General features: G+C 43.2%; 1 protein-coding gene across 1 annotated transcript in view; it reads left to right on the forward strand.

Annotated features, from left to right (window-relative positions):
- The window catches only part of BICC1 (BicC family RNA binding protein 1), a 279063-nt gene that overhangs the window by 240436 nt on the left and 11503 nt on the right, over positions 1–27124 (forward strand). The window contains exons 13-19 of the mRNA XM_036769596.1: positions 114–246; positions 1238–1394; positions 3711–3876; positions 9914–9953; positions 10657–10811; positions 15902–16058; positions 23654–23814. Of these exons, the coding sequence (XP_036625491.1) occupies positions 114–246; positions 1238–1394; positions 3711–3876; positions 9914–9953; positions 10657–10811; positions 15902–16058; positions 23654–23814 (969 nt within the window). The remainder of the gene's footprint in view (positions 1–113; positions 247–1237; positions 1395–3710; positions 3877–9913; positions 9954–10656; positions 10812–15901; positions 16059–23653; positions 23815–27124) is intronic.

Genomic DNA, 27124 nt, shown 5'->3' on the forward strand with positions numbered 1-27124 from the left:
TCTGCCTCCATTCTTTTTTTTTCTTAACTTTCATAATAAATATTTTTTTCATGTGAAATTTGTGAGCATCTAGGTGAAACGAAAGCTCTGACCTTTTCCCATAATTGCTTCAGTCTTCAAAGATAAAATATGGTGCAATATCGACCTCATCCCTTGGAGAAAAAGTGCTGACTGGAAATCACGGTGACCCATCACGCCAGACAAGTGCCTCTGAGCAAGTATCGTCCAAGTCCGGAGCCCCGGAAGGTAGGGGCCTGCCCCTTTGCCCCTGCCCTCGCTAGTTTGGAGGTGGTTCCTGCTCTGAGAGGAATGCCCAGGCTCCATTCCCAGACAGTTAGGGTGACCAGTTGTAGCTTGTCTTGTCTCTGATATATTGAAAGAAATTGCCATGAAGGAAGAAGCAATGAAATCGAATAATTACTATGGTGGTATTAATTATGGCAGTGAGGTGTAGTGGATAAGGCATTGGATTTGAATTTGTATTACTGTTTTGCCACTTACTACCTGGGCAAATCATGTGATCTCTCTCTGCCTCAGTTTCCTTATTGTAAAATTAGGGAGTTGGATTAAGATCTCTAAGGACCCCCCCAACTCTAAAGCTATGATACTGTATGGAATTTTATCATAGATACCATGTAAAACATACGATAATATAATACCAATTCTCCCAGCTTCCGTGGTGGGTGTGCGCGCAGCTGTGCCAGTGGACAGTTTTTTGTGCAGGTGTGTACGCACATCTGTACCTGTACCTGCAAAGCCATGCATACACATACATGTCTGCAGAAGATTTTTTTTATACTTGAGTTAATGTCATAGAAATGATGGCCTTTCCTACTGCAGGTGGAAACTTCCAGAATCCCCACAGTCAGGAGGACTTTAAAATGTGGGCTGAAATCTTGCTATGTGAATCACTGGTATATCTTTTGTAGATATCTGTGTGTGGATGCTTTTCTCCCTGGGTAGATTTAAACACCTTGAGGTCAAGGGTAGTTTCATTTTTGTCTTTGTATCTCCAGTGATTGGCATAGTCCATGGTATATAGTGGGTGCTTTAAAAGGGCCTGTTGGTTAAAGAAGTCTCTGCCCAGTCTCTTATAAACAGAATGTTGTTACAAGTCCTTTTGGCTAATAATGTCCCCAGAATGCTAGATGCCAGTCTGTGACGGCCGATTTCATGTTGTTACCTTACCAAGATGGCAGCCACTTTGATTTGCATTTGGTCTTCCTCCGCTCCACAGGTTGCAACGATGCTTTTGTGGAAGTGGGCATGCCTCGAAGTCCTTCCCATTCAGCCAGTGCCACTGAGCTCAAGCAGATGATGGCTTCATCCAAAGTGCCCTGCTCCAAGAGGCAGACAGTAGAATTACTGCAAGGCACAAAGAACTCTCATTTACAGTAGGTATTGGCCTCAGCCCAACTTCTTAGGGACTCTAGTATCATCTCCTCCTTTTTAGTGGCACCTTTAGGCTTGGGAAGCACTTTCCTCCAAACCAGCCTCTAAGTAGTCGTGCCATCCACATCTTACACAGAGGGAAACAGCCTTCAAGAGGTAAAGAAGAGTAATTGACCTGAGATCCTAACTGTACAACATACCGCCTGTGTGACTCCACACAAATGGCTTCCCCTCTTTGGCCTCGGTTCCCCCCCTGTAACTGAGAACTTTGAACCTCGAGATCTCTTACTCCTTCTGTGACCTTTGGCAAATCACTCTTCCTTTGCTGGACTCAGGTTCTTGTTCTATAGAATGAGGTGGGGCCCAGATCTAAATCTGGGATCCTTCCAGTTCTAAAACTTGAGTCCTCTATGTCTTGCTCAAGGTCATGGATCTAGAAATCAAGGTCTTCTGAGTCCAACCTCCCCACTCTTAGAACCTGCTGAATTGCTGAGCTAGGATCCTGTGGGTGATGTTGGCTTTGTGCAGGAAGATTTTGCATTGCTAATTTGGGCCAGTTTGATCCATTCTGTTTTCCCCCTTATGATGCTTATTGTCCACTATTATCCTTCTGATGATTCACTATAAAGGTCTGTATTGAAAGCAATTTGGCTCTCTATGGGAAAACAAAAAGACCTGGGTTCAAATCCCAGCTCTGTATTCCTCAATGAGTCATCCTTTGCCTTTTCAGGGAACAGTTGTGTGGTGCGACTTAGATTTAGAAAACTTGTGTTTCCCAGATCTCTAGGCTTTGCTGTTGGAGCTGCCTCTCAGCTATGTTACCTGTCTGGCTCTCTCTTCTCCCTTTGTCCCCCACTTCTCTTTCCCTTCTCTTCTCTATCCTTACATATTTCTGTCTCTCCTTCCTTCTCTTCTATCTCCCTCCTTTCTCTTCTTTCCTTTCCGTGGTCTGAAAATGTTGTTGATCTAGGATTGACCTAGATCTAGTTCATCTGCCCTAATCATCTTGTTTGCTGTAATCATGGCTGCCTCTTAATATTTATCACTTACTATTTTCCCACTATAATTTTGTCTCCATTTTCTTCTGAATTCTTCCTTGAGTGCCTCCCGCTGAGGGCCCCAGTCTTTGAGAAGAGATTTCCCTCAAGCCCCATCCTCAAGGACTTCCTTCCCCTAGAATGGGTTCCACCGTGTTGTCTGTGTTCCAGATCATGTCTGTCACAGACATAGGTGTGCATCTCTCAGAACCACAGGGTTGGAAGAGACCCCAGGGGCCAAAATCCAACCTCTCTGTCCCTCAACCACAATGCTGCTTCTACCTGGGCGTCCAACCTGTACTTGACCTTAAGTACTTGAGGGGAAATCTGCCCCTCCCAGAGCAGCCCATTTATAGCCCATAGCTGTAAGGATAGCTAACATTTATGTAGTGCTTAAGTTACAAAGCAATTTAATATATTATCTCATTTGATCCTCACCACAGTCCCTTGAGCTAAGTGCCCCTTTTTACAGATGCGGAAACTGAGTCTGAGAGAAGGTAGGTGATTTGCATAGGATCACAGACCTAGTAAGTGTTTGAGGCAAGATTTGAACTCAGGTATTCTGGCTCCAGATCTAGCGCTCTTACCCACTCCATCCAGAGTGTGTGCGGTGTGTGGATGATAGCCGTCTGATATGGGTGACGTCACCTCCTGCTGCTCCCTCAGGGCGCTGCGAGGCATTTCATTTGACTCTTGGATATTAATGTTGCTTTGCTTTTTTGAATTCTGCCCTTGGCTCGTATGGGAAGCGGTTCTTGACTAGCGGATGGAGTGTTAGAGCAGGCATCAGATGGTCTGGACTCTTCCGTGGACTATAAAAAGGTTAACCCAGAATCCTGTGAGCCTCTCTCTTACAATATGATAATATAATCCTCTAGAATGGGATCTTACAGATGTCTATGAGCATCTCTCTCTCCCTCCCCCTCTCCCAGGTATCCTGCTGCCTCTTAGGTTAACTAGGCCTAGTTTACTCAGTCAATAAACATTTTTAAGTACTACTAAGTAGCAGGCACTAAGCTAACCACAAATACAAATAAAAACAAAGACAGTCCCTGCCCTCAAGGAATTTACAATCTAATGGAGGAAGCTGAAAAGCAGGAAGGGAGTGTGTGGAATGATGGGGTGGGGAAAAAGGTATCTGGCTATGGGGTATTATGAAAAAATCCAAAGAAGTCCAAAAGTTGTGTATCTGGTGGTAAATGGGGAGACCACTGATGGCTTGGACCATAAAGAGACCTGTGGTTTAAGGTTGAGGGCTAACCTTCAAGCTTTCTTCCTTAGCACCAGTGAACGATTGCTCTCGGATTCAGAGCTGAGTGCCTCGGAGAGTCCTTTGGCCGACAAAAAGGCTCCAGGGAGTGAACGAGCGGCTGAGAGGGCAGCAGCAGCCCAGCAGAACTCAGAAAGAGCGCGTCTCACTCCACGATCATCTTATGTGAACATGCAGGTAGGTCCTGGTGGGTGTGGTAGAATCGATAGGAAGAGAGACTGACTGCCCGGCTAGCCACATGGAGGTGTCTATCAAAAGCAGGCCTTCTTTACTCCTATTCTATGCAACAGTAATGGGTATGTTGATAAAAGGTAAATCACCAATGGGGCTGCACTGAGGTTGGCTTGATTGGCATGGATCCTAAGTCCTGGATCCAGGATGCTTCTCCAACCTTTACAAACTCGCAAGGTTGTCCTTGTAGAAAAGAACAGACCCGAATGGCAAAGAACAGACAGGCCACATGATGATGTGTTGAGGGAGGCCGATAGGCCTTTCCCCACCCTGAGCCTTACAGCATGTCTTCTTCACTCAAACCAGCCTGGCAACAACATGGCAGTGAGTGACTTCTGGGCGAGTCTTTTGTCTGCTGCCTGCCAGTTCTTGTCTGGTAGCCAACCAAAAAGACTCCTCTTTAAGAGTTAAGCAGACAGGAAACAGTCAGAATTATCTGTGTGTGCTCTCAATCCAGGAGGGGGATTCTTCTACTAAATATCTTTTTGTCTTTCCAGAAGCAGGCTCTCCAGACTAGTTTAAATGGCCTGGAAGTAGAGCTGACTAGCCATGTTCAGTGAATGAGGCACCAACTGGCTGAGTCCCCTTGAGTTAAATTCATATTTACATTATACATATTTACATATGTGCTTACCTAACTCCAAAATTCAGTAGTCTAGTATTGAGCACTTAGTGTGTGCTCCTAGGCACTCTTAGAGACAGAAACAAGAATAATATGGTCTCTGCCTGCGTAGACTTTACCATCAGAATTTGGTTAAAAACAAAATCTCAAAGTTCAACAGAGGAGAAAGTACCTAAATCTGATTCCTAAGAACTGAGTTCTTAAATTGTTTACTTGACAGTAAAATTTACCTTTAAAATTAAATGCCACTTTGCATATTAGCAATGACATTTTGGCCACAAGTCATAGGACCATCATTAACTTGTGTTTATCCATGGATAAATTATATTCATGGCTTTTGTTGCGTGCTTTGCTTTTGGTTGTTGGAAAAGACAAATTACAATCTGTAAATGTCAGAAAAGGTGAAGCCGGTGTGTGTGTGTGCGTGTGTGCATGTGTGTGTGTGTGTGTAGATAAATCCTTTGTAACTTCAGTGTCAGCTTTATGATCCAATCTAACCTCTTTGCCGTATTTATTATTTTTTATTTCTTGGTCTATGGTGAATCTTCATTGTCTTCTGTCTCTTCTTGGATCTCTTTTTGACAAAAGATAATTCAGCAGTGTGTAGCAATAAAGATTTCAAACATTTCCTTTAGCCCAGCTGACCATTTCCTGATGAAGGATTTTCATATGTAAGAGGTACATTCATGTCATCAGTGCAGTCACTGTCTACATGCCTTGCAGTCTCTAAGAAGAAAGTTCTCTGCAATCATCATTGATAATGGGGTTCAAGAAGACCAGTGGATGCCATCTTTCTAGGGAGTCAATTGTCAAATACATGGGAGATGGGAGCAGCAGCAATATGGCATAGCAATGAGAGCTGGCCTGGGAGGCAGGAGGACCCTGGTTCAAGCCCTGCCTCACACAAGCCACTTCCTTTCAATTCCCCAGACAACTTTCTGTTGCAGAGACGGTGCAAACATGCATTGATAGTAGGAGTTTTCTTCCTGGTAGTTCCCAATACCATTGAAGGTCTAGGGGGAAAAGTGGAGTTAATTATCCAGTTGTGGACATCTAGACCCATCACCACTCCTTACATCATCTTATATACACCATCTTTGTCAGTGACTGGGGAAGAAAAGGGAAATATGGAGGAATGCCAACTAGAACATTTTATCAGCTTGGTATGATATACAGAGGGTTGGTCTCAGAGTCAGGAGACCCCTGGGCCTCATTCCTACATCTGACATGTACTAGTTCTGTGAAGCTTTGTAGGTCACTACATGTGTAGGCTCTTTGAGCCTGGTTTCTGAGTCTTCCCTCTAGCTCTATTATCTAATAAAGTGTAGAATGGGGATGTTAATAGCTATTGTGCATATCTCACAGGGTAATCATGAGGATCATATATGGTGGGGAAGGGAAGGGAATTAGCCTTTCTGTAGTGTTTACTATGTCCCAGACACTGTGCTCAACACCTGACAGATATCTCAGTCAATTCTCATTACAACCTTAGGAGGTAGGTGCTCTCTAGTCTCTGTACCACCTAGCTGCATCAAATGAAATAATAAGGTTTGAACGCTCTGCTTCAAGTGCCGTATAAATATCAGGCTGTAATTAGTGCTATTTGGACTAGACTTATGATTTCCTTGGTATAAGAAACTCCTGATTAGAAAGCTCCCTCCACCAGTGAAAGCTGGCTTTGAAATTTTATAATCTTAGAGGGTTACCCTGGGGCACTGAGAGTGAGAATTGCCCAGGTCACACAGCCAGTATCTGAACCATGAGTTTTGGGCCCAGATTTATACTCACTATGAAATGCTGCCTCTCATTATCGCTAATTTGGTTAAAAATTGGAGGGGGTGGAAGATTGCTTAAAATGAAAATTTGGGGTTATTGGTGAACTTTTATGCCATCCTTGTCATTGCGGACATTTATATAATACTTTAAAATTTGCTAAGAACTTCACAAATGTTATCTCATTTTTTTATTGAATGTCTATTTTTCAAAATTAATGATTAGACTCACGTCTTGGGTTGTATCTTGAACTCCTTTCCTCTTCAGAACACACCATTCCATTCCCTTCTGTAGTTCCTAGTGGGTGAAGAGTAGTCTTGATTTATTCAAATTTCTTTTTCTTTATATTTTAAAGGGCTTTTTCATGGTAGTTTGCAGAATTTGTTATTTGTCATTGAAATTGTAAAATTTAACCATTATTATCCTGGAATTTGCAGCGTAGATTTTTTCTTTGCTCGTTGGAGGAAATGCATGGATTCTTTTGACTAGCATTTTGTTTTATGTTTTTAGAAGTTCTGGGCAGTTTTGCTGTATTATTTCTTGCATTATGGTGCTCAGGGTTTTTTGACTTGTGTTCTGAGAGGCCTATGATCCTTAAGTTTTCTCTGTATCCTATATTCGAGAGCACAATGTTTTTCTTGTTTAGAGATCATTGTTCTTTTAATGTTATTGCTATTCTTCATCTAGATTACTTTTTACTTCTTATATTTGTGTTTGTTTCCTCTTTTGTTTCTTGGTAAAGTTTGCCATTGTGTATTCAAGTTTTCCTATTTTGCTAATTATTTCTACTGCGCAGGTCATCATTTCTGTTCTCACCATTTTAATTTCTCTCTTGAACTACTGAGAATTGCTGTGTTATCATTCTGTCTTGGAAATCCGCAGGGTCCTCTGTTTCATCAAATGTTGATTCAGTTTCTTTTGTCTTGGCAGTATTTATTCAGAAATGTTTGGACTCATTTAGATGTCCCAGAGGTCATCTTTCCTTCTGTTTTAATGTCTTTTCTATTGATTTATGTGCCAATGCTCAAGACTTTTGACTGATTTTTCTCCCTCTTGAGATTTTTGGTAATTTAAATCTCTTTTTCTTATATTCCCGTATTGTTCACTTTCTGACTCCTTCCTTTTTGATGTCAGATTCCCCAGCATTTGACATAAAAGTTATCTCAGCCTTCTCCTTTTCTGGGGAATTAACTTTTAACCAGCCTCAGTCCCTGCACCAAGTGACTTCTGAGTGGACAGAAGTGGCCCACACTGGATGCCAGACTCTTTTTCTTCAGGCCTTATGTAGAGCTCCCCCTCATCCCCATATGCTGGTACATTTCACCAATTACCTCTCTTCTTTAATTCTCTGGCTGAGGGCTACTGCAGTACAGCATGCTGCCTTCCCAGGCCTAGTGTGTTCACTTTCCTATGCCTCACCTTCTCTGCATGAGGGGGAGAGAAATGGGTTGAGTTGAATTCTGCTATTTGTTGGCACAGAAAGGCGGCGTGAGTTCAGGGACAGGATGTGCCAGCAGAGACTCTGGTAGCAACAAGGCAACTGCTGTATGAGTCCCCTTGTGTCATCCTGCCAGAGAGCGGGGGCTAGGAGCAAGGGGGCCTGAGTGTACGTGTTAGAGATTAGGAGCTAGCCCTCTCTGTTGTTATTTCATCAGATTGTTGCCTCCTTGTACTTCTTGGTGACTTGACCTGTGGAGACGGCTACATTTACCTCTGGCACAGAGTGTTTATTTTGGTGAGTTTTAGGAGTTTGTGAAGGTCAGAGAAAGCATCTGGTCCTCTGTCTTGTTTATCATCATGATTTTCAACATGTAAATGCCATTCTTCTTCCCTCATCCCCACCGACATCTGTGACTGAGAGAGGCTCTGATCCTCAAACCTCATTTTAGTCAACAGTGACAAATTTAATGCAGCAAACCAGTGCTCTTCATGAGTAGTCCAGCTGGGCTGACAACGTGCCAGCACTTCCAGGGGCAGCCGTCTCTTGGGACTGAGGGTGCTGGACAGCCACTAATTAACGATCTTTGGCTGAAATCTTTGGGGCTACAGAGACACTAAGTGTGTGTTAGGAGACCCATTTGCATCTAGAGCGATTGCAAACGAGTCTCTGTTTCTTCATGTTCAAAGTGAGAAGGTTGCAGCAAGTGATCAGATAGGATAATGTCTGCTTGAGGCATTCAGTTAACCTTAAAAGTGCTGTTTCCAGTCCATTCTTTGTGATATAGCTGATCTCTCTAACATACCTTTGATTTCTAACATTTTGTGTTTTAAAAGAGTTCATTGAGTATGGAATTATAACCTAGAGCCTGCAGGGATGTTTAAGGTTATTGAGTCCAAGACCTTCCTTCTACAGATGAGAAACTGAGGCCCAGCAAGGTAAAATGACACAAATCATCAGTAGCAGCTCTAGGCTCTCACCAAAGGTCCTCTTTTTTCTACAGAATGCTGCTGAGATAGCAACTTGAGAGTCAAGCATGTTTGGATCAAGTCTTTCCTTTAGTCAGAATTTACCAGGCACTTGGTTTGGAGGCACTCTATGAGTGCTGGCCAGCAAATAGAACTCGAGGTCTGATTGTTTAATATCATCTAATGTCATTGCAAGTTGAAGTCAAGCAATATTTAGTTTGATTTAATAATCTCACTTGGAGCAGTCAAAAAACCAATAATGGTCCCAGAGAACAGATAATGAATCAAATCTTTCTCCCGTCAGCAAAGGGTGTGGGTGTGGGGGTGAAGGCTATGAGAACAAAACATTATATGCTTTCTCAGACACAGCTGTGGTAATTGGGTGCTTTTGTCTAACTGATTTTTTTGTTATAAGAGAGGGTTCAACTTAGATGATGGGGGAGAGGAGGAGGAGGAGGAGGAGAGAATTTTGCAGGTTAACTACAGAATGAGATATATTCCACAGAAATCAAACTTATTTTTAAAAACAGTCCACTGGTATCTTGGCATCAAGTTCTGTCTTTGGAAAGGATTCCCCAAATCCTTGGCATCAAAGCCATAGGCATGATAGGTCATGTTTATCATAAATGAGAGGTTTTTTTTGGGAACAGCTGGATTCTGGGAAAGAGTAGTGCAGGAATTTGGGGTAGAATCTTAGTATTTCAGGAATGTAGTATCCCAAACCAGATTTCTGTATACTATTAGTTTGAGGCACTGATATTTGGAGTATGCATTCCCTAGTGTGTTAAATATTAATCATAAATAGATTTTTTTTGAGTTAAAGGAGACAGACAGGTTGACTCAGTGCTGCCTCTTTGGAAAGTCAGATACTTATTGCTCTAATGAGATAGTTTAAATGATCCTATAGAACATAAGCTCTTTGGGGAGAAGGGTGCTTTTGTTTTTCTCTCTAGTTTCTAGTACAGTGCTTGGCACATGATAGGGACTTAATAGTTGCTTGTCAATCGATTGGTTTACCATTTAGATGCCTCAGACTTTCAGTGAATTGCTAGTATGTCATTATATCGAGATTTAACATTTGTCCCTTGGGAATTCATGAGTTGTACGTTTTAGAATGTGAGTATTAGTGTGACCCATGGTGAAAGGAGAAGTAAAGAATTTTCTTTTTGTTTAATTTTTTAGGCATTTGACTATGAACAGAAGAAGCTGCTAGCAACCAAAGGTATGTAGTCCATTACTCTCCTCCAAAAAGCCTCTGTTTCTCAGTGGACCCATAAACATATTTTCCACTGCCTGTGTTTGACTCACTTTGCACTTAATGAAAAAGGTTTATCTGTGCTAAGAAAAAAAAAGAAAAGAAAAACAAAACAAACAAGAAAAACAGACCCAAGTAATATGAAGTCTGTATTCACCTAATGGAGGATTAAATTAAATTGACAAGGCTTTTTGATACAGTGGTAAGGGTACTGAATCTTAAAGTCAGATGTCCTGAATTTGAATCCTGGCTCTTTGACTTGGGACCTATGTGACCCTGGCCTATTCTGTTCTGGTTTGTGATGCATAAAGATAGCTGGGTGGCTCAGCGGATAGAGCTCTGGGACTGGAGTCAGGAATGCCTGAGTTCAAATGCAGCCTCAGATACTTACTTAAGCTGTGTTACCCTGGGAAAGTCACTCACCCCTGTTTGCCTCATTTTCTTCCTCCGTAAAATGGGGATAATAGTAATACCTACTTCCCAGAGTTAGTGTGAGGGTCCAGTGAGATGACATTTGTAGAGTGCTTTGCAAACTTTAAAGTGCCACGTCAATGCTAGTTATCATTATTATCATTGTCAAAGATCACACCCTCGGTTGTGTATAATCTTGTTTGAGAAAATGACTCACAGTTGGCTGCTCCCTGTGTGTCCCCTTCCTCCTTCCCCACAGCAATGCTGAAAAAGCCGGTGGTGACGGAGGTGAGGACGCCAACCAACACGTGGAGTGGCCTGGGGTTCTCCAAGTCAATGCCAGCCGAAACCATCAAGGAGCTGAGGAGGGCTAATCACGTCTCCTACAAGCCCACGATGAGGACAACCTACGAGGTAAACACACACACACGCATACACACGCACGCACACAGATACACAGATACACAGATACACAGACACACACATATGTGGGCAGTGCTGTGGATGGCACACGGAGTCTGTAGACTTCCACTCAGTACCATTCTCCCAGGTGGTGGTAAGGGATGGAGAAGGGAGAGAATTAGAGAGTTGGCTCTGAGTCTGTTCTCTGTAACTAGATTGTCATAGAATGGAAATCGTTTTAGTGACCCATCCCCAGCTTTCAAAGCTGGGGATTGTTTGCTGTTGGGGTGTGTGTGTATGTGTCTGTGTGTGTGCACGTGCATGCACGCACGCATGCGCATGTGCTCTCACGCACAGTAAGTGAAACCACAGACCTGAGAGTAGACAAAGTATGGCCATGCCATCCTCTACAGGCTTAGACAAGACCTTCATTCTGGGGGTCTGTCTTCTGACAGACTTACCTCAGAGGTAAATAATGCAAATAGATGAGGGAGACCCACTTTTCAAATAGCGAGCAACAAAGAGTCATGGGCATTTGGACCTGCCAAAGCTCAGCCGGAAATATCTCAAAGAAGAACTCTCCAGTGTTTGATGGGTCCCAGATGTTGGCTCTGCTGCGCATATCGAAGCAGAGAGCCTTGTTTCCTGACACATGGAGGTGGGAGCCAGAGCCATGGGTCCGTACCCTGTTGGGCTACACAGGACTGACAAGCTAGGCCTGGCCAGTTTGGAGATAGCCAGATTTTGGCTTTTGGCTCCTGTGAGAGAACATGAGGAAGTTGTCCAAACCCATATTTTAGAAAGAAAAAAAATCAGCCATCAGTCGAAATGGAATGTTTACTGGACTCCTTGTTTGAAAGACAGTTGCATAATGATTTGTCTGCTAAGGAAGGCTTGGGGTGGGCTTCTATTCCTCTAAAGGACCAGTTTGCTCCTGTAAAAGTCGAGGAAATGTGTTCTTTTTCAGCGTTCCTGTTGAATTCCAAAAGCTTTCAGTAGAAGAAAGAGGAAGCTGCTTTTAAGGGCCTGGAAAGAAAGCTGTGGAGCGTTTTCTTCTCAGGGTTAGATTATAGTAATGATACAAGGGGACTTACAGGAATATAATTTGAGTTACTTTCAAAATTTTGTAACTTTGAAATAAATACTTCATTTTATTATGGAGTTAACTTCCTGGTAGGGGCCTTAAAAAGATCTAGTCCTGCCCCTTCGTTTGACAGATGAGGAAACTGAGGCCCAGAGAAGTGATTTGTCCTCGATTACATAGCGGTGAAGCTGAATTTTGTTATAAAAGAAAAAAAATTCTAACCCCCATCCACCACAGCAGCTTTCTGCACATCATTAGAAACTACTCCAACCCCAAATTTGTTCCACTGTTAGCCATGACCAATCTGTCCAATTTTTAGAGATGGGTGGTCAGAGAAAAAGGAAATCATCAAACCTAAGAGCCCCCCAAGTGTACAAACTCTCAGCTCAGTGTGCAGCAGCCCCCAGGCTTAACAGCACATGGCCGCAATGAAAAGAAGGAAGCCTAGGAAGTAAGTTTCTGGGCGTTCCTAATGTCAGCTTTTTGGGGGAAGGCAGTTTCCTCATTATAGATCTGCCACAGCTGTCCTGCAACAACTGGTTTTAAATAACCGCTCACATCTGGCTTTTCAGTGATCCCTGAATGGCAACAAGAGAAGCTCAGAGACCCAGAGTCTTGGCCCAAAGGGCCTCCCTGGCCTGCACAGGGTAGAGAAGCCAGTCGGTTTTGCTGAGGGTAACTCAGACTGTGTGGCAGGGGAGGGGCCCCTGATCACGTCTCTCCCTTCCCTGGAAAATTCATTGTCTTCCTTTTGCTTCCAGAGGCTGTTATTATCCCTGTTTTACAGATAAAGAGAAGTTAAGCGACTTGTCTAGGATCACATCACCAGGAAGTGTCCAAGGAAGGATTTGAACCCAGATCTTTCCGAGGCAAAATCCAGTGCCCCATCCATTATACTTTGCTGTCTCTGCATTAACAAAACATGGACACCAGGATTCAATCCTTGGTGCTCTTCACCTGGGCAATCCCCTTTGTCCTTATGGCTTCACGTCCAACTCTGGGTGAACGTCTCTATGTCTGAAACCCTGATATCCTTTCTGATAGTTCTCCTTGTCTGCTGGACATCATTACCTGTATGTCCCACCATTTTCTTTCTCCTGCCTTCCCTCTTTGGATGTCCCAATTCGTGTCTGTGACTCCATCATTTTTCTAGGCTAAAACAAGTCAGGCTCCAAGGCTTTTCAATATCTTCTCGTATCAGTCCCTTTGTTCCTGTTGATGTCTCATCTGGTCTGGGCCCTCACCACCTCAGACTAGGGTCAGAGAACTAGAGTTTGGAGGGCCCTCAGAGGCCAGCTAGTCCAATCCCTTCATTTTACAGATGAAGAAACGGAGGCCCAGAGCAGTAAAGTCATTTTCCCAGGGTGACCCAGCAGTAAGTTGGCAGAGTGGGGATTTGAATTCAGGTCCTCTGATCCCAAATCTTGGGCTTTTTCTGCTATACCACAATCCCTCCTTAAATGGAAATAGGCTCCAAATTAAATTTCCTGCTGTGATTTACTTCTTTGGTCTCTCTTAGCTAACATTGCCAAGCTAGTTTTCCTGAAACAATGGTGTGTTTTGTTCCCTGCCCGGTATCTTCATTGGTTCTTTCTTGGGAGGGGGTGGAGAGCAGTGGGAATCCTCCACAGTCCTGCTCTGGGTCCCCTGCTCCACCTTGCCTCCCTTGATGCTCTCATCTTCCCCTGGAGCTTGAACTATTCTCTTAGGAAGAGGATGTGCCTTTAGTCTTGGCATCCTTCCTCAACATCTGTCTCACTTCTCTAACCTACAGGAGGAAATTTTCACTTAAACAGGTTATTATCAAAGTGTTTAGTTTTTTGCCTCCTCTTTAAAAAATATGTATTATATTACTCTTTTCTGTTTTAAAGAGGCCATGTGCAATGGCTAGAGACCAGAGTGGAAACCAGGGAAACTTGGGTCAAGTTCCTGCCTTTGATACACACTGACTCTGTGATGGGGGCGAGGCAGAACCTCATGGTGCTCAGGAAGACCACTCACTCTCTGAGCCTCGGTTGGAGAGTGGACCTCTGTGCACCAGGAAAATCATGTGCTGCTAATAACTGTCATTTATGGGATACAAATCTAAGTCTGACTCTCTTTCCACAATATCAGTACACCAGAGCAGAGCTCCAATCTTTAGAGACTGTTGGAAGTAATGGGGTCAAGTGGGAAGCTATAGGGTGAAGGAGCATAGGATTGAAGTTTGAAGACCTGGCTTTAAATCCCAGCTCTGCCATTTATTAGCTGTATAGCCTTGGGTAAATTGGTTGGTTGGTTGTGGTCCTTCGTTCTCAAAGAGGACCAAAATGAGATCACTGTGCTAGAGTCAAGTTTCAGTGTCCAGCTGTGGCTGATCAGACTAATACGAGCTTGGAATGCTCTTCCACAGGTTGGGCACAAATAGTCCGTGTGAACATTTGGGATGGATTCTCTAAATTTGTGCATCCTGCTTTTCCTTTGAGCTGTTTCAATTCTGCTTTGCTCATAGAGCACGGCGCCTTCTCTGATGTGGGCCTGCCATGCTGAGTGGTCCTGTGCCAGTGTCTCCCATGTCGCACAATCAATTCCAAAGTTCTTGAGAGAAACCTTGAGAGTGTCCTTGTATCGCTTCTTCTGACCACCATGTGAAGGCTTGCCCTGTATGATCTCTCCATAAAATAGTCTTTTTGGCAAGTATATATCTTGCGTTTGAAAAACATGGCCAGCCCATCGGAGTTGAACTCTGTGAAGCAGAGTGCTTGAATGCTTGGCAGTTTAGTTTGAGTGAGGGCCTCAGTGTCTGGTACCTTATCCTGCCAGATGATCTTCAGAACTTCCTAAGACAATTCCTGGCATGGTGCTGGTACACTGTCCAGGTTTCACAGGTATATGACGATGAGGTCAGCAGCATGGCTCTGTAGGCCTTCAGTTTGGTAGTTAGTATAATACCTCTTCTCTCCCACACTTTCCTTTGGAGCCTCCCAAATACTGAGCTAGCTCTGGCAAAGTATTTATTAGCTGTATAACCTTGGATAAATTACTTCACCTCTCAGCCTCGGTTTTCTCATCTTTAAAATGAAGGGGATAGGACTAGAGTTTTATTGGTGCCACTTTTTTTAAAACATTTTTTTCAATTACATGTAAAAACAACTTTTACCATTTTTTAAAAAATGTTTTGAGTTCCAGATTCTCTCCCTTCCTCCCTCTCTTCCCTCTTCCCTAAGATGGCAAGCCGTTTGATATAAGTTATACATGTACAATTGTGCAAAATATATTTCCATATTAGTCACATGAAAGAAAACACAGACCAAAAAGTAAAGAAAATGAGAAAAAGTATGCTTTGATCTGAATTTAGACTCCATCAGTTCTTTCTATGTAGGTGTGTAGCATTTTTTCATCAAGAGTCTTCTGGAATTGTCTTAGATCATTGTATCGCTGAGAATAGCTAAGTCATTCACAATTGATCATCGTATGATATTGGTGTTACTATGTACAAGGTTTTATTAGTTCTGCTCGCTTTACTTTGCATCAGTTCATGTAAATCTTCCCAGGTTTTTCTGAAACCATCCTGTCCTCTGAAACCATATCTTATAGCACAGTAGTACCCATCACAATCATATACATAACTTGTCCAGCCATTCCCTAGTTGATGGGCATCCCCTCGATTTCTAATTATGTATACATATATATATATATATATGTATATGTATATATACACATACTTAGGTCATTGTCCTCTTTCCTTTTCGTTTGGTCTCTTTGGGGTATAGACCTAGTGGTGGTATTGCTGGGTAGTTTTAAAGCCCTTTGCGTGTAGTTGCCAATTATTCTGTAGAATGGTTGGATCAGTTCACAACCTCACCATCCATGCAGGACTAGATTTTTAAGGACCCTTTCAGGAAGTTAATTCCCTAATAAAACTAAATTAGGTCATCTTCTGTGGACTGTAGTTGTTCACTTCCTGTCCAACTGCTTCTCCCCCAACCCACAAATTGAGTTACTTATTGTCTCTTTTTGGACTCTTTTTTAATTGCAGGGATCATCAATGTCTCTCTCGCGGTCCAACAGTCGTGAGCACCTGGGAAGTGGAAGTGAATCTGATAACTGGAGAGACCGGAATGGAATTGGCCCTACTGGTCACAATGAATTTGCGACTTCTCTTGGGAGCCCCAAACGCAAGCAAAACAAATCAAGTGAGTTTCAGCTTTCTTCTGGCTTTCACCTTTGGTCTGTGATTTGGGGAGAAGAGACTTTGTCACATTTCTGGGCTTTTTGTGTATAGTATTCAGGTTTTCTTCTTCACGCTGTCTTTCTGGAAGACCTATAATCCTTAGACTCTGTCTTTGCATCCATCTTCAGATTTAATATTTTTAGTCTTCTAGAACTCTCATATTTTTCTGAACTTTAAAAAAATTATTCTATTAGTTTTTCTTCTACCTCTCCACCCATCCATTCTAATTCTGTTGTTTCTCTTTTCAGAGGATCTGCCGTTATGAAGGGTTTCTGTCTTTTGTTCTGCATTTTTAGTCAGTTGTTAGACTTATTGTTTTCTTCCTTAATCACTCTGATCACTGTCTCTATTTACTTAATATTTTTACCTTATTTTTTGATTGCTTTTCTGAATAATTTGGACATTCTTGGAGTTGCTCCATTCCTATTTGAGGGGCTTTGCCGAAATTATTCTAAAATCTTCACTTTCCTTATTAGATTTTGGCTAAGTTTTGCCTTTATTGCGAAGTATTTGTCCAACTCCGAGATGCTTTTCTTTGAATGAGTTTTCCTTTCTTCTCTGCTTTCAGCTTCTGTCTGTCTGTACCATTCATTGTGGATTTTTCTACGGCGTCTCACTCTTGCTTCTTCTCTAAGGCCTTCTGGGCCTTTGCTCCTGCCCTGTAGTTGCATTTTCTTTTACATGTTGTCTCCCCCAATTAAAGTGTGAGCTCCTTGAAAGCAGAAGCTGTTGATTTTTAAAACTGTTTGTTTCCTTAGCCATTAGCAGTGTTCAGCTCATTGTAGTCACTTAAATGATTTTTCATCATTCATTTATAACAGATCTTTTCTTTTTGAAGCCCCAGTGAAGCCTCTCCCCAGATTTTGTTGCCTGTCCTTTCTTCTCTCAGACTCTCAAGGCTGAGCAAGGTCTTGGCCTTCCAGGGCCAAGGATAACCAGTCAGGATGCTGCTAAAATTTTGTTTACTTGGGCCTCTTTTTCACTTTTACCAATCCAAGTGTTCTGGATTCTCTTTCTGAAACTGACTTTCTTAATCCCTTCTATGACCTCCGGGGGCTCTCCACCTCCAAGGTTCTCATGTAGGCCCTCATCCCCTCACTCCTGGACTGATGCACTCTTCCTGCCTTGAGTCTCCTCCCACTCCAGTTCATGCTCTCACCTGCCATCGTGATTTCACAGAATTGTGAATTTTGGATTTAGACAAAGGGCTGCACTTGAGGACCTCAAGGGCTGCATGTGGTCTCGAGGCTGCAGGTTCCCCACCCTTGGCTCAAACAGTCAGAGCCATGCTCTTTGTGACAGCAGGGACTTGGAAACTGTCGGTGTTCATTGATTGGTGAAGAGCTGAAAGAAATGTGGCATTGAATGGAACATAATGTTATTGCCAGTAAGAACTGGCCTTTTAGGGAAGGATCAGTCATTTTGGCTTCGTGTATAGATGTGTCTGGTAGCCAGCCCTTGAAGTGCTTGTGGGATAAAGATCAACAGGAATGGGTTGTGAGGGAGCAGGGACAAAGGAAGCAAGGAGCCAAAAGGATGGGGAAGAGCCTGGCTGAGCAGGAGGGGGGTGGGAAGGAGATGCGGATTATCCAGTCATCAGATTAGAGAGGTCAAGACAGAAGAGAGCACAGAGCTGAGCTGAGCCTGTCCCGGTCCCAGGAGTGACCGGCTTCCCACACAGGTGGTGGCAGAAGTTGGATAGGCCCGGCTTCTCTGATGCTAAATCCAGCGTGCTTCATGTTGTCCCAGGCTGCCACTGGGGATTGATCAAACAGTAACATTTTATGGTTTGTAAAACACCTTATACATATTATCTCACTTGATCACTATAACAGTCCTGCAAGGTAGGCGCTGTAATCCCCATTTTAAACTCGAGGAGACTGAGGCAGGCAGTGGTAAAGTGACTTGCCCAGAGTCACGTAGATACTAAATGTCTAAAGCAGGATCAGAACTCAGATCTTCCTGACTCCAGGTCAAGCACTCTATCCACTGCATCATTGGAAAGGTCAGGGACTGCCTTCCTTTCTCCTTTTGTTTGTATTCCTATCCCTTAGCAGAGTGCCTAGCACATAGTAGGAGCTTTTAACAATCCTCCTTGACTTGTCACTGCCTCTCAAGGGGAGGTTGAGTTGATACGGGGTTGACAATTGGTAGAGAGACACGAGTATGAGGTTGAGACATCTGGCTCCAATAAAGGATGCATATTACGTTTCTGTGACTGTCATTGTCCAGGCTAAACAATGTAGCGTTGGGTTCCTGTATGTTTTAGGATTTTCTTAAAGTAAATGAAATATTTGGAAATTAGGTTACATTCAAAGACCAGTAAGTGGAAATTGAAATTTATTCTGAAGAAAACAGAAATCTCAAAATCCATGAAAGAGCATTGTATGACTGGTTTAGCTCCTTCCTTCCTTCCTTCCTTCCTTCTTTCTTCTCTCTCTCTCTCTCTCTCTCTGTCTCTCTCACACACACACACACACACGCACGCACGCACGCACGCACGCATACACAAAGACTGGACAAGAGGGAAAGCGAAAGGAATTTAAGTTAGCTAGTAGGAAAACATTCTGAGAAGTCATAACTTCCTCTTCCCATCCCTTCCAAGAACTATGCTGTTTGACTGGTACCATTAAAGATTGAGCTAAATGTCATTAGCCTATCTAGCCATGGCCCGCCATGAACAGTCATCATAACAATGAGATAACATATTCATAGCACTTGCTTTGTAAACTATGGCCCTGTAGAGATGTAAGTGATTGTATGTTGTTAGCATTACTAATAGGGAGCATGGTCTAGCCCAGGAGTGCTTCAGCTTTTGTGTGTCATGGCCTCCTTCGGCAAGCAGTCAGTCCATGGGCTCTTTCTCAGAGTCAGTTGAAAGAAATGCTTAGTTAGAGGCAATAAGAATATAAATGTAATTTTCTTCCCCATCCAGCTTCACAGATTTCCTGAAATTTATCCGCAGACCCCAACCCCCTTGGGAGGGCCATAGACCCCTCATTAAGGACCTCTGATCTAGTGGAGTGAGAGTGCTGGCCTTGGAACTGAGCTCTAGGTTCCAGTGCTCATTCTGACCCTTCACTCCCTGGAAGACTTTGGGCCAGTTGCGGCCTCTCCAAGGCCCATTTCTTCACTTATAAGATGGGGATGATGATAATACTTGGAATTCCAACACCTTGTTGGATTATGGTGAGGAAACTGCTCTGTTAAGGTTGCTTAAAGTAACCTAGAAATTGGAATTGTTATTAAATAAATCAATGGCAAGACACAGCCTCATCCAGAGTCCCAGGAGAGCTCCCAGGACAGTGATGACTGTCGAGCTAGAAAATGCAGGTGTAGCTACAACAGCCCCCATGCTCTGGAGCATTGATCTCTGGTGACGACTTTAAACTTCAACAGAAGACCTGATCCCTGTCTGGGGGAAGCAGAGAGCTCTCTCTGCGCTGTTCCTCATTAACCCTCCCTGTTAAAATCCACCCCTATCTGGCTCCAGTATTCTGAAGTGCAGGTGCAGCTGATGGCATGGCTGTCTTCTCTGGCTTTGTTGAGTCCTGTAAGGCCCCTGTTGAGGTGCCTGCAAAGTCTTGTTGTCCACTAATTAGGATGTATCATCTTGCCAGCTAACCAAGAATTTGACAAGCCAGTGGTATTTTGTGTGAATTTGACAAGCTAGCTCATGCTGCTGACTTTTCCTGTTTTTAAAAGTGCCAGAGTACCCAGGTCTGTTCTTCTCTTTCCAAGCAGATTGTTGGTAGCAATGCAGGGCAGGCTAGAAGATCGTCCTGGATTTAGAGCAGATCCTTAGAGATCATCTTATCTAAGCCACTCTTTTTACAGATGAGGGAACAGAGGCCCAGAGAGGGGAGATGGTTCACCCTTCCAGTTCTTACGTTCTGATTCTCTCCTTCTTGTCAGCTCTCTCACTGGGCCCTCGAGACCTTAGCAGTTGGAGAGAGTTGGGAGAGGTTTAGTGCCATGCCTGAGATTGGCAAGTGTTTGTGTGTCTAAGGGTAGGGCTCTGACAGTGTTCAAAGACCTGGTCCAAATGACTGTTGACCCTTGGTCTTCTTGAGCTCACTCTAGTTCTTCCACTTTGAGTTAGCATCAGCACTGAGAATCCCATCCTCCCATTGCTGGAAGGGACTTCCAGTGCCATCACTTCTAACACAAGCCTCAACTTGTCCTTGTGACGGTATCCTCAACGAGAGGCTATTGAACTTTTGGTGGAAAACCTTAGGTAGCTGTCCCATTCCACTTCCATGTGCATGGCTCTGGGTGGATTGTTTTTGTCTTTGCTCTCAGCAGAAAACTGCCACTTCATCCAGTTTCTGTCCATTGTTCCTAATCTTGTTCTGAGGGGAAAGAAAATCAGCATGACTGCTCTTCCAGCTGATAGACTTTCAGATACTTGAAGGCCACTATCATGCCCCTGCTACGTCTTCCCTTCTCCAGGCTAAAAAATTCTCTGTTCCTTTCACTTCTCCTTAAGCGGCATTAACTCAAGGTCCTTCACTATCCTGTCACCCTTGCCCAGGTGCTTGCCAACTTTGCAAAGCCCTTCTTAAAACAGGGAACCCAGAACTAAACATAGTCCTATGATAGGGCCTGGCTAGGGTGGCGTGTGGTGGGATGATCAGCCATTCAGTCAGCAAGTGAATATTAACCACCTACTAAGTTCTAGGTATAACACTAAGTAACCACTTAGGAAGGCAAAAGACATGTAACTCCCACCCTGGAGGAGCTGCCTGTCTAATGGGGGAGACAAAGTGCAAACAAACGTCCCCAGCCTGGGACCACCAGCCTCTCTTGCTCTCTCAGGGCAGCCTTTTGGAGCTCTTACATCATCCCATTAACTCAAATTGAACTTGAAGTCCAGTCCACCCCCAGGACCTTCTCATACAAATGCAAAGATGCCCGTGCTAGTAATTGCTTAGTCGAGGGAAGCTCAGCAGTACTTGAATGCAGACTCAAGGACATGAGAGGATTCTTAATGTATGAAGATGGTTCAGTGAATACGTCATTTATTTGCCTTAACCAGGTGATGTAAGGGAAAGAGTCTTGCACTCAGAGGCAGGATAGCCACGAGCTTGAAGCCGTCTCTCTCCCTGCCCTCTGATGCTAGCCTGTCTGAGGCTCCCAATTCCTCAGCTATAAAGTGAGAGCATTGGACTAGATGACTACTGAGCCTTCTCCTAGCTCTGATTTGATGGTCCTATATGCCTTTGAACCTTTAGTTTGAATCCTGCTTTCAACACTAGCCATGTGACCACGGGCTAGCCGCCTAAACCTCAGTTCTTCATCTTTAAAATGGAGTAATTATGCCTCTAGTACCAAGTGATGCCTGCCTCTAGTACATGGGAAGGGAGCCAGCATTTATTGAACAGCCCCTATGTGTCAGGCACCGTGCTACGTGCTTTACACATACTGTCTCGTTTGCAACAAGTAGGGTGGTTGTGAGGTTCAGTAAGATTAGGTATGTTAAAGTACTTTGTGAACATGAAAGCAATAATAAATGCCAACTATAATAATAATAATAGATGCCATTGAAAGTGGGGGCCTCTTGTGCTGTTTTTGAGGTTCAGAAGTGCCATACTGTGTTGGTAAATATAAGCAGTGAGATGTAGGCAGAATTAGAAGGAGTGCAGACAGCCAAAAGGGAGGAAGGCAAATTCCAGAGCACATTAAATAGTAAGCATGGAGGGTTAAGACTCGCTTGCTATCTATCTTCAAAGACTTTGCCAGAAGAGCTAACGGGCCTTCTCGCAGACTTTCATGCGGATCCATCTTGCATGCCAGTGTCCAGGCCACAAAGCCTGGATGTGATCCTCTGTCCTTCCTAAGACAACAGCCAGTTAGGGTCTCAGATATGGTGGAATGGTCCACCAGTATGTCACTCGGGCTTTAATCTTTAATGGGAGTGATGACCTCAGCAGAAGGAGTAGACACAAGTGACGTGATGGACCCACTGGTACCTAAGAGTCCAGAGCAGAGCTTAGCACAAAGCCCAGCTCACCTGTCTTAGTGTCTTGTCCCACCAAAGGGCTCTGGAACAGCTTCCATTGCTCATCAGGTGCTTGATTCACAAAGACAAGATGGCAGTCTTCAAGCATTCGAAGGCTTCTCAAAGGGAAGAGGAATTAGGCTTACTTTGCTAGGCCTTTTCCAAGACAACAGCACATCAGAGTCTTCGGTTAGAGCTTGGAGCAATGGGTAGAAGTTTCAGAGAGGCTCATTTGAGCTCAGTGCCAGGGAAATAGTTCTTAACTTTTCACAACTTTCTGAGAGTGGACCCCTCTGCGTCAGGAAGGCCTCCTGATGGAGCCTGGACAAGCAGTCATTGGGTACATTGTGGTGGCAGTCCTTGTTCAGGCCTGGGTTGGCCCAGAGACCCCTGGCATGCCCAAGTGCCTTGTACTCATTAATTCAACAAGGACTTAATAAGCACCTACTGTGGGTCAGGTACTGTGCCAGATATTAAAAATACCAAGATAAAAATGAAACAGTTCCCCCCCTCCCCCACTTTCAAAGAGTTTATTCTTTGAGAGAGGAACAATGTGTTCAAAGATAGGTCAACATAATCTATCTGCAATATGGATTCAATTTCAGATTGGAGGAGGGACCAGAAACTGGGCACATCAAGTAAAAAGTGGCATGCGCTAGATGGTGAAGGAAGCTAGGTACCCTAAGAAGTAGAGAGGAGAAGTGAGTGCATTCTAGGCATGGGAGACCATTTGTACAAAGGGCCCAGAGATGGGATCTCATAGGATCGCAGGACAAGAGTTAGAAGGTACCTCAGAGGTCATGCCATCCAAACTTAGAGATGAGGAAACTGAAGTCCAGATAAGTCACTTATCTAAGGCCATTTGTATGAAATATCCAAAGCAGGGGAGCTTGCATTTTATCCTAAAAGTAATGGGGGGCTACTGAGGCTTCTTGAGCTAGAACGACATGGTTAGACCTAAAAGAATATCTATTTGGCATCTTTGTGGAGGATGCAACTGTCTGTGCACGCAGATCTGTCTTGTGAAGAGTGTAAGGCAGCTTCTTATACTACAGGATTTCGCAGACCACAGGGAAAACCAGGTTAGGTGGTTGGATTATTGGGGGGGGCATTCTGTCCCTCAAAAGGAACCTGGGATTTGTGTCTTTTGGTTTATCCAGGGATGCCCCAACTTCTGTTTAACTCCGACTTTTTTCCCAAGCCCATCTTTAAATTAAATTTAAATGAAAGAATTAATGTTTCTGAATGCCTGGTGAGAATATGATTAATTGCTGTAACTGCAGATGTTTTGTGGTTGGATTACTGGCTCCCACGTGTAACCTTTTAAATGACAAGAGCTTCCTGAGAGCAATAACCAGCATGCCACTAATGAAAAGCCAGCCCACCGTGGGTCATGGCTTTCTGTATTCCAAGCAGTCTGATGCTCCCATCAGCTGAACAATGGGGAACAGAAATATGGGGATGATTAAAACTTTTAATTAAAGCATGCTTTAAATGTCCAGGTATTTAATCTCAAGTATTTCTCTGTCTCCGTCTCTCTCTCTCTGGCCTCTTAGCTGAACACTATCTCAGCAGCAGCAATTATATGGACTGCATTTCCTCCCTGACCGGAAGCAATGGCTGTAGCTTGAACAGCTCGCTCAAGGGGTCTGACCTCCCTGAGCTCTTCAGCAAGCTCGGACTGGGCAAATACACCGATGTATTCCAGCAACAGGAGGTCAGTCTTGTTTTATTTTTACGTGTGTCTGTAAAACATCTGAATATTTTGTATATACTTATTTCAATACATATCATCTCTTCCTATAAAATATAAGATCCTTGAGGACAGGGACAATTTGAATTTTGTCTGTACATCCCCAGTATCTGGTACACATAGTAGGGGTTTAATCAATGCCTGTTGAGTGATGCTCTCAAATTAGCCTTGAAGTCAGGGCTTCTTGATCTTTCTTTGTGCTGTGGAAGCCCTTTGTCAGATTAGGGAAACCCATGGACCCCTCCTCAGAATGTTTTTAGTTGCATAAAATATATAAACTTAGAAAGAAAAACAAAAGTTAGGGAAAATAAAGATGTAATTTTTTCCCCACCCAAGTCCATGGACCCCAGGTTAAGAACCTCTGATCTAGAGGGATCCGGTGAAGTCCCAAATCCATCACCTTTCCTGACTGATGCCTCTCCTGTACCAGCTTGTCAGAGATATCACTTCTTAAAATATAGACTTGCTTCTCTGGCCACACAGCAAGCACAAGTACATTATATAAGATGTATGGCAGGAGGCATCCCACTAAAATCCTTCCCACTATTTCCTTTGCCCCACTGGCTTCCTTCCTAGTGGCACAAAGTACCTTTAGAACAACCATAAATACAAACATGAACCAGTTCCCGGCCTCAAGGAGCTTACATTCTACTAGGGAGGAACAATATGTACAGAGATCAGTGACTGCAAAATATATATGAAATTCATTTGAAGTAACTTGGGAGAGAATGGGAAGAGGAGTATGAATAACTGGGAGACTCAAGAAGGCCTTTTCCAGAGGTGAGAAGGAAGAGCACTCCAGGCGTAGTAGCAGATTGATTGTTGCATATGGGGAACATCGTGTAGGCTAGTTTGGCTGAGGGCCAGAGTGCACAAAGGGGAATGATATATAATGATGTATACATATACATACAGATACACATACGTGTGTGTGTGTGTGTGTGTGTGTGTGTGTGTGTATGTGATAAGCCAGGAAAATTAGTCTGGGGCCAGTTAGGAAGGCCTTTACAAGGGCCCCCTTTGTATTTTACCCTAGAGGCAATAGGGGTCCCCCAAAGCCCTTGTTGTAGTAGGAATGATGTCTTTGCTTCTCCATCTGAGGTTGTTTCTATATCCTTTGGGACAAAATGGTACCGGATTCATTCTGACTTCCATATTCCATCAGCTTCATGGGCCATGGATCCTTTCTGATGAGGTCATCAGAAGATGCCAAAGGGTATAGGCAGAATCTGGCAGAACTATTCAAGTGAAGGGTGCGGGTAAGGGCATTTGTGAGACCTCTGCTCTTCTGTCCTCACCAATGGGGTCAAAGTTTAGTTTGGACATGCCCGATTTTGTCATTTTGCTTTTAAGAGACTAACCGACTGAGTCAGCAATTCCCAGCTGCGTGCTTCTCAGTAACAAAGCCTAGATTTTTATATCCCAGCTTCGTGCCACAAATTCAGTTCATGGTTACATAGTTCAATAAATTATTAAAATTAATTTTTCAGGCTTTTTTCCTTCTTCTGTTGGAGAAAGGAGGTTTTATGGAGAACATGTTATATTTCAGGGAGTTGGTATATTCTCCTCCCCGCCCCACCCCTGGCCTCCACAGCCAGGAGATCTTTGTTAGAGCTCAGCTCCCCAGAGATTTTCAAAAATGGGTATTATTTTCATCAACATCCTTTAACATTGGCCCTTATAGATGGTTTCTGAGATTCTTTCTAGATTTAAAATTCGGTTCTGTGATTCTGGGATTCTTATCTCCCTAGACTGAGTAGGTGGGGATTTCTTTTAGAGAAAATTTAGGTGAAGAAGCCATGATGAAATATAAAGACCCTTGCGGTGTGAGAGTCAGAGTTTAAATGGTGCAGAGTGATCCTCTGGGGTTTTTTTCTTTTTTACTTTTCTTTTACTCTTTTTTTACTTTATTCTTTTTACTTACTTTACTTTTTTTACTTACTCTTTTTTAAAACTTTATTCCTCTGTTGGGGAAGAGCAGAAAGAAGCTTTCCTTTAGGGCTTGCTTAGGCAAGAGTTCATCACCTTATAGGACTTATTTACTCTGGAGGGGGTAGAGTATGAGACAACCCAGAACAACTGTGCTTTCAAGCATTCAGTCCATTAAGGCAGACCTGTTAATTGCACACCTGTAGGGCAGCGATCACTGATGGCCTGGAGACATTCTAGGATGGTGTTATCCAATTCAAATAGAAACGGGAACCACCAAGCTATACCTAAGGATCCCAACGGACTGCCAAATATGTTGATATGTTCTTTTTTTATTAATACATTAACTCATTAGAATCAGGTAGAAACTCCCAATTTAATCTGGTTTGGACCACACTCAGGAGGAGTGTGGGCCAGGTGTTTGATGCCTCTGCTCTCTCTCTCTCTATGTATATATCCCCATTGATGTATCTTTATGCCCTTTCTCGCATGGAAGTCATTTGCGTATACTCATCATTCATCCAACCATTGTCCTTTGGATTCTTTTAATACATTGTTATTTCAAACTTTATATTCACATAGCATCATTAGGAGGTGCCAATATTGGCATCAAAAAGATAGGCTTTGGAGCAGTAATAAGCTTAAATTAATTAAAATAATAATGATAATTAGTGTTTCTGGGACGCTGAGCATTTTTCCAAATATAGCCCAGCTGGAACGTCTACTCAGTTCTGGGCCCAAAACGTTGCCTATTGTCTGTCTGAAGTTTGTTTCCAAGACATACCTAGTGATGGACCAACTCAACAGCCCACTTATTTAGTTGCATGATGCAGTCTGAGATATAGGCATTTTCTGTTTTGTTTTTCCAGTGTGGATGGTAAGGCCAGTCTCTTTTACAACACCATGGGTTTTATTGGGGAGGCTTTGCAAGTGTTCTGGGACTTTGAACAATTAGTACCATGTTATCTATGAAAAGGTGTAGTTGTGAAACCTTGCCATCAATATATGGGAATTCCTTTTGTTGGGACTCTGCACAGGATATCTTTCATTATGCTGTCATACACCTTAGTTCATATAAACATATATTTCCCACTTTCAGACTGTCAGCATTTAGCTAATTGTTGAACCAAATTATTTACATGGTTACATTAGTCATATATTCATATATAGATAGCTTGTTTGAGGAGAGCTGGATTTTTTTACCCAGTTAATTTTTTAAAAAATCAATAAACAATGGGCACAGTCAGATCATGTATCAATCATTTGTGTGACCATAAAGATACAGTCTGTTTGCTACAGAAAATCTAGTGTGGAGGCCTTCCTAGTTTCCTCTCAGGTTTTCATC

This window comes from Trichosurus vulpecula, chromosome 8 (assembly GCF_011100635.1).
Source record: "Trichosurus vulpecula isolate mTriVul1 chromosome 8, mTriVul1.pri, whole genome shotgun sequence".
Classification (NCBI taxonomy): Eukaryota; Metazoa; Chordata; class Mammalia; order Diprotodontia; family Phalangeridae; genus Trichosurus; species Trichosurus vulpecula.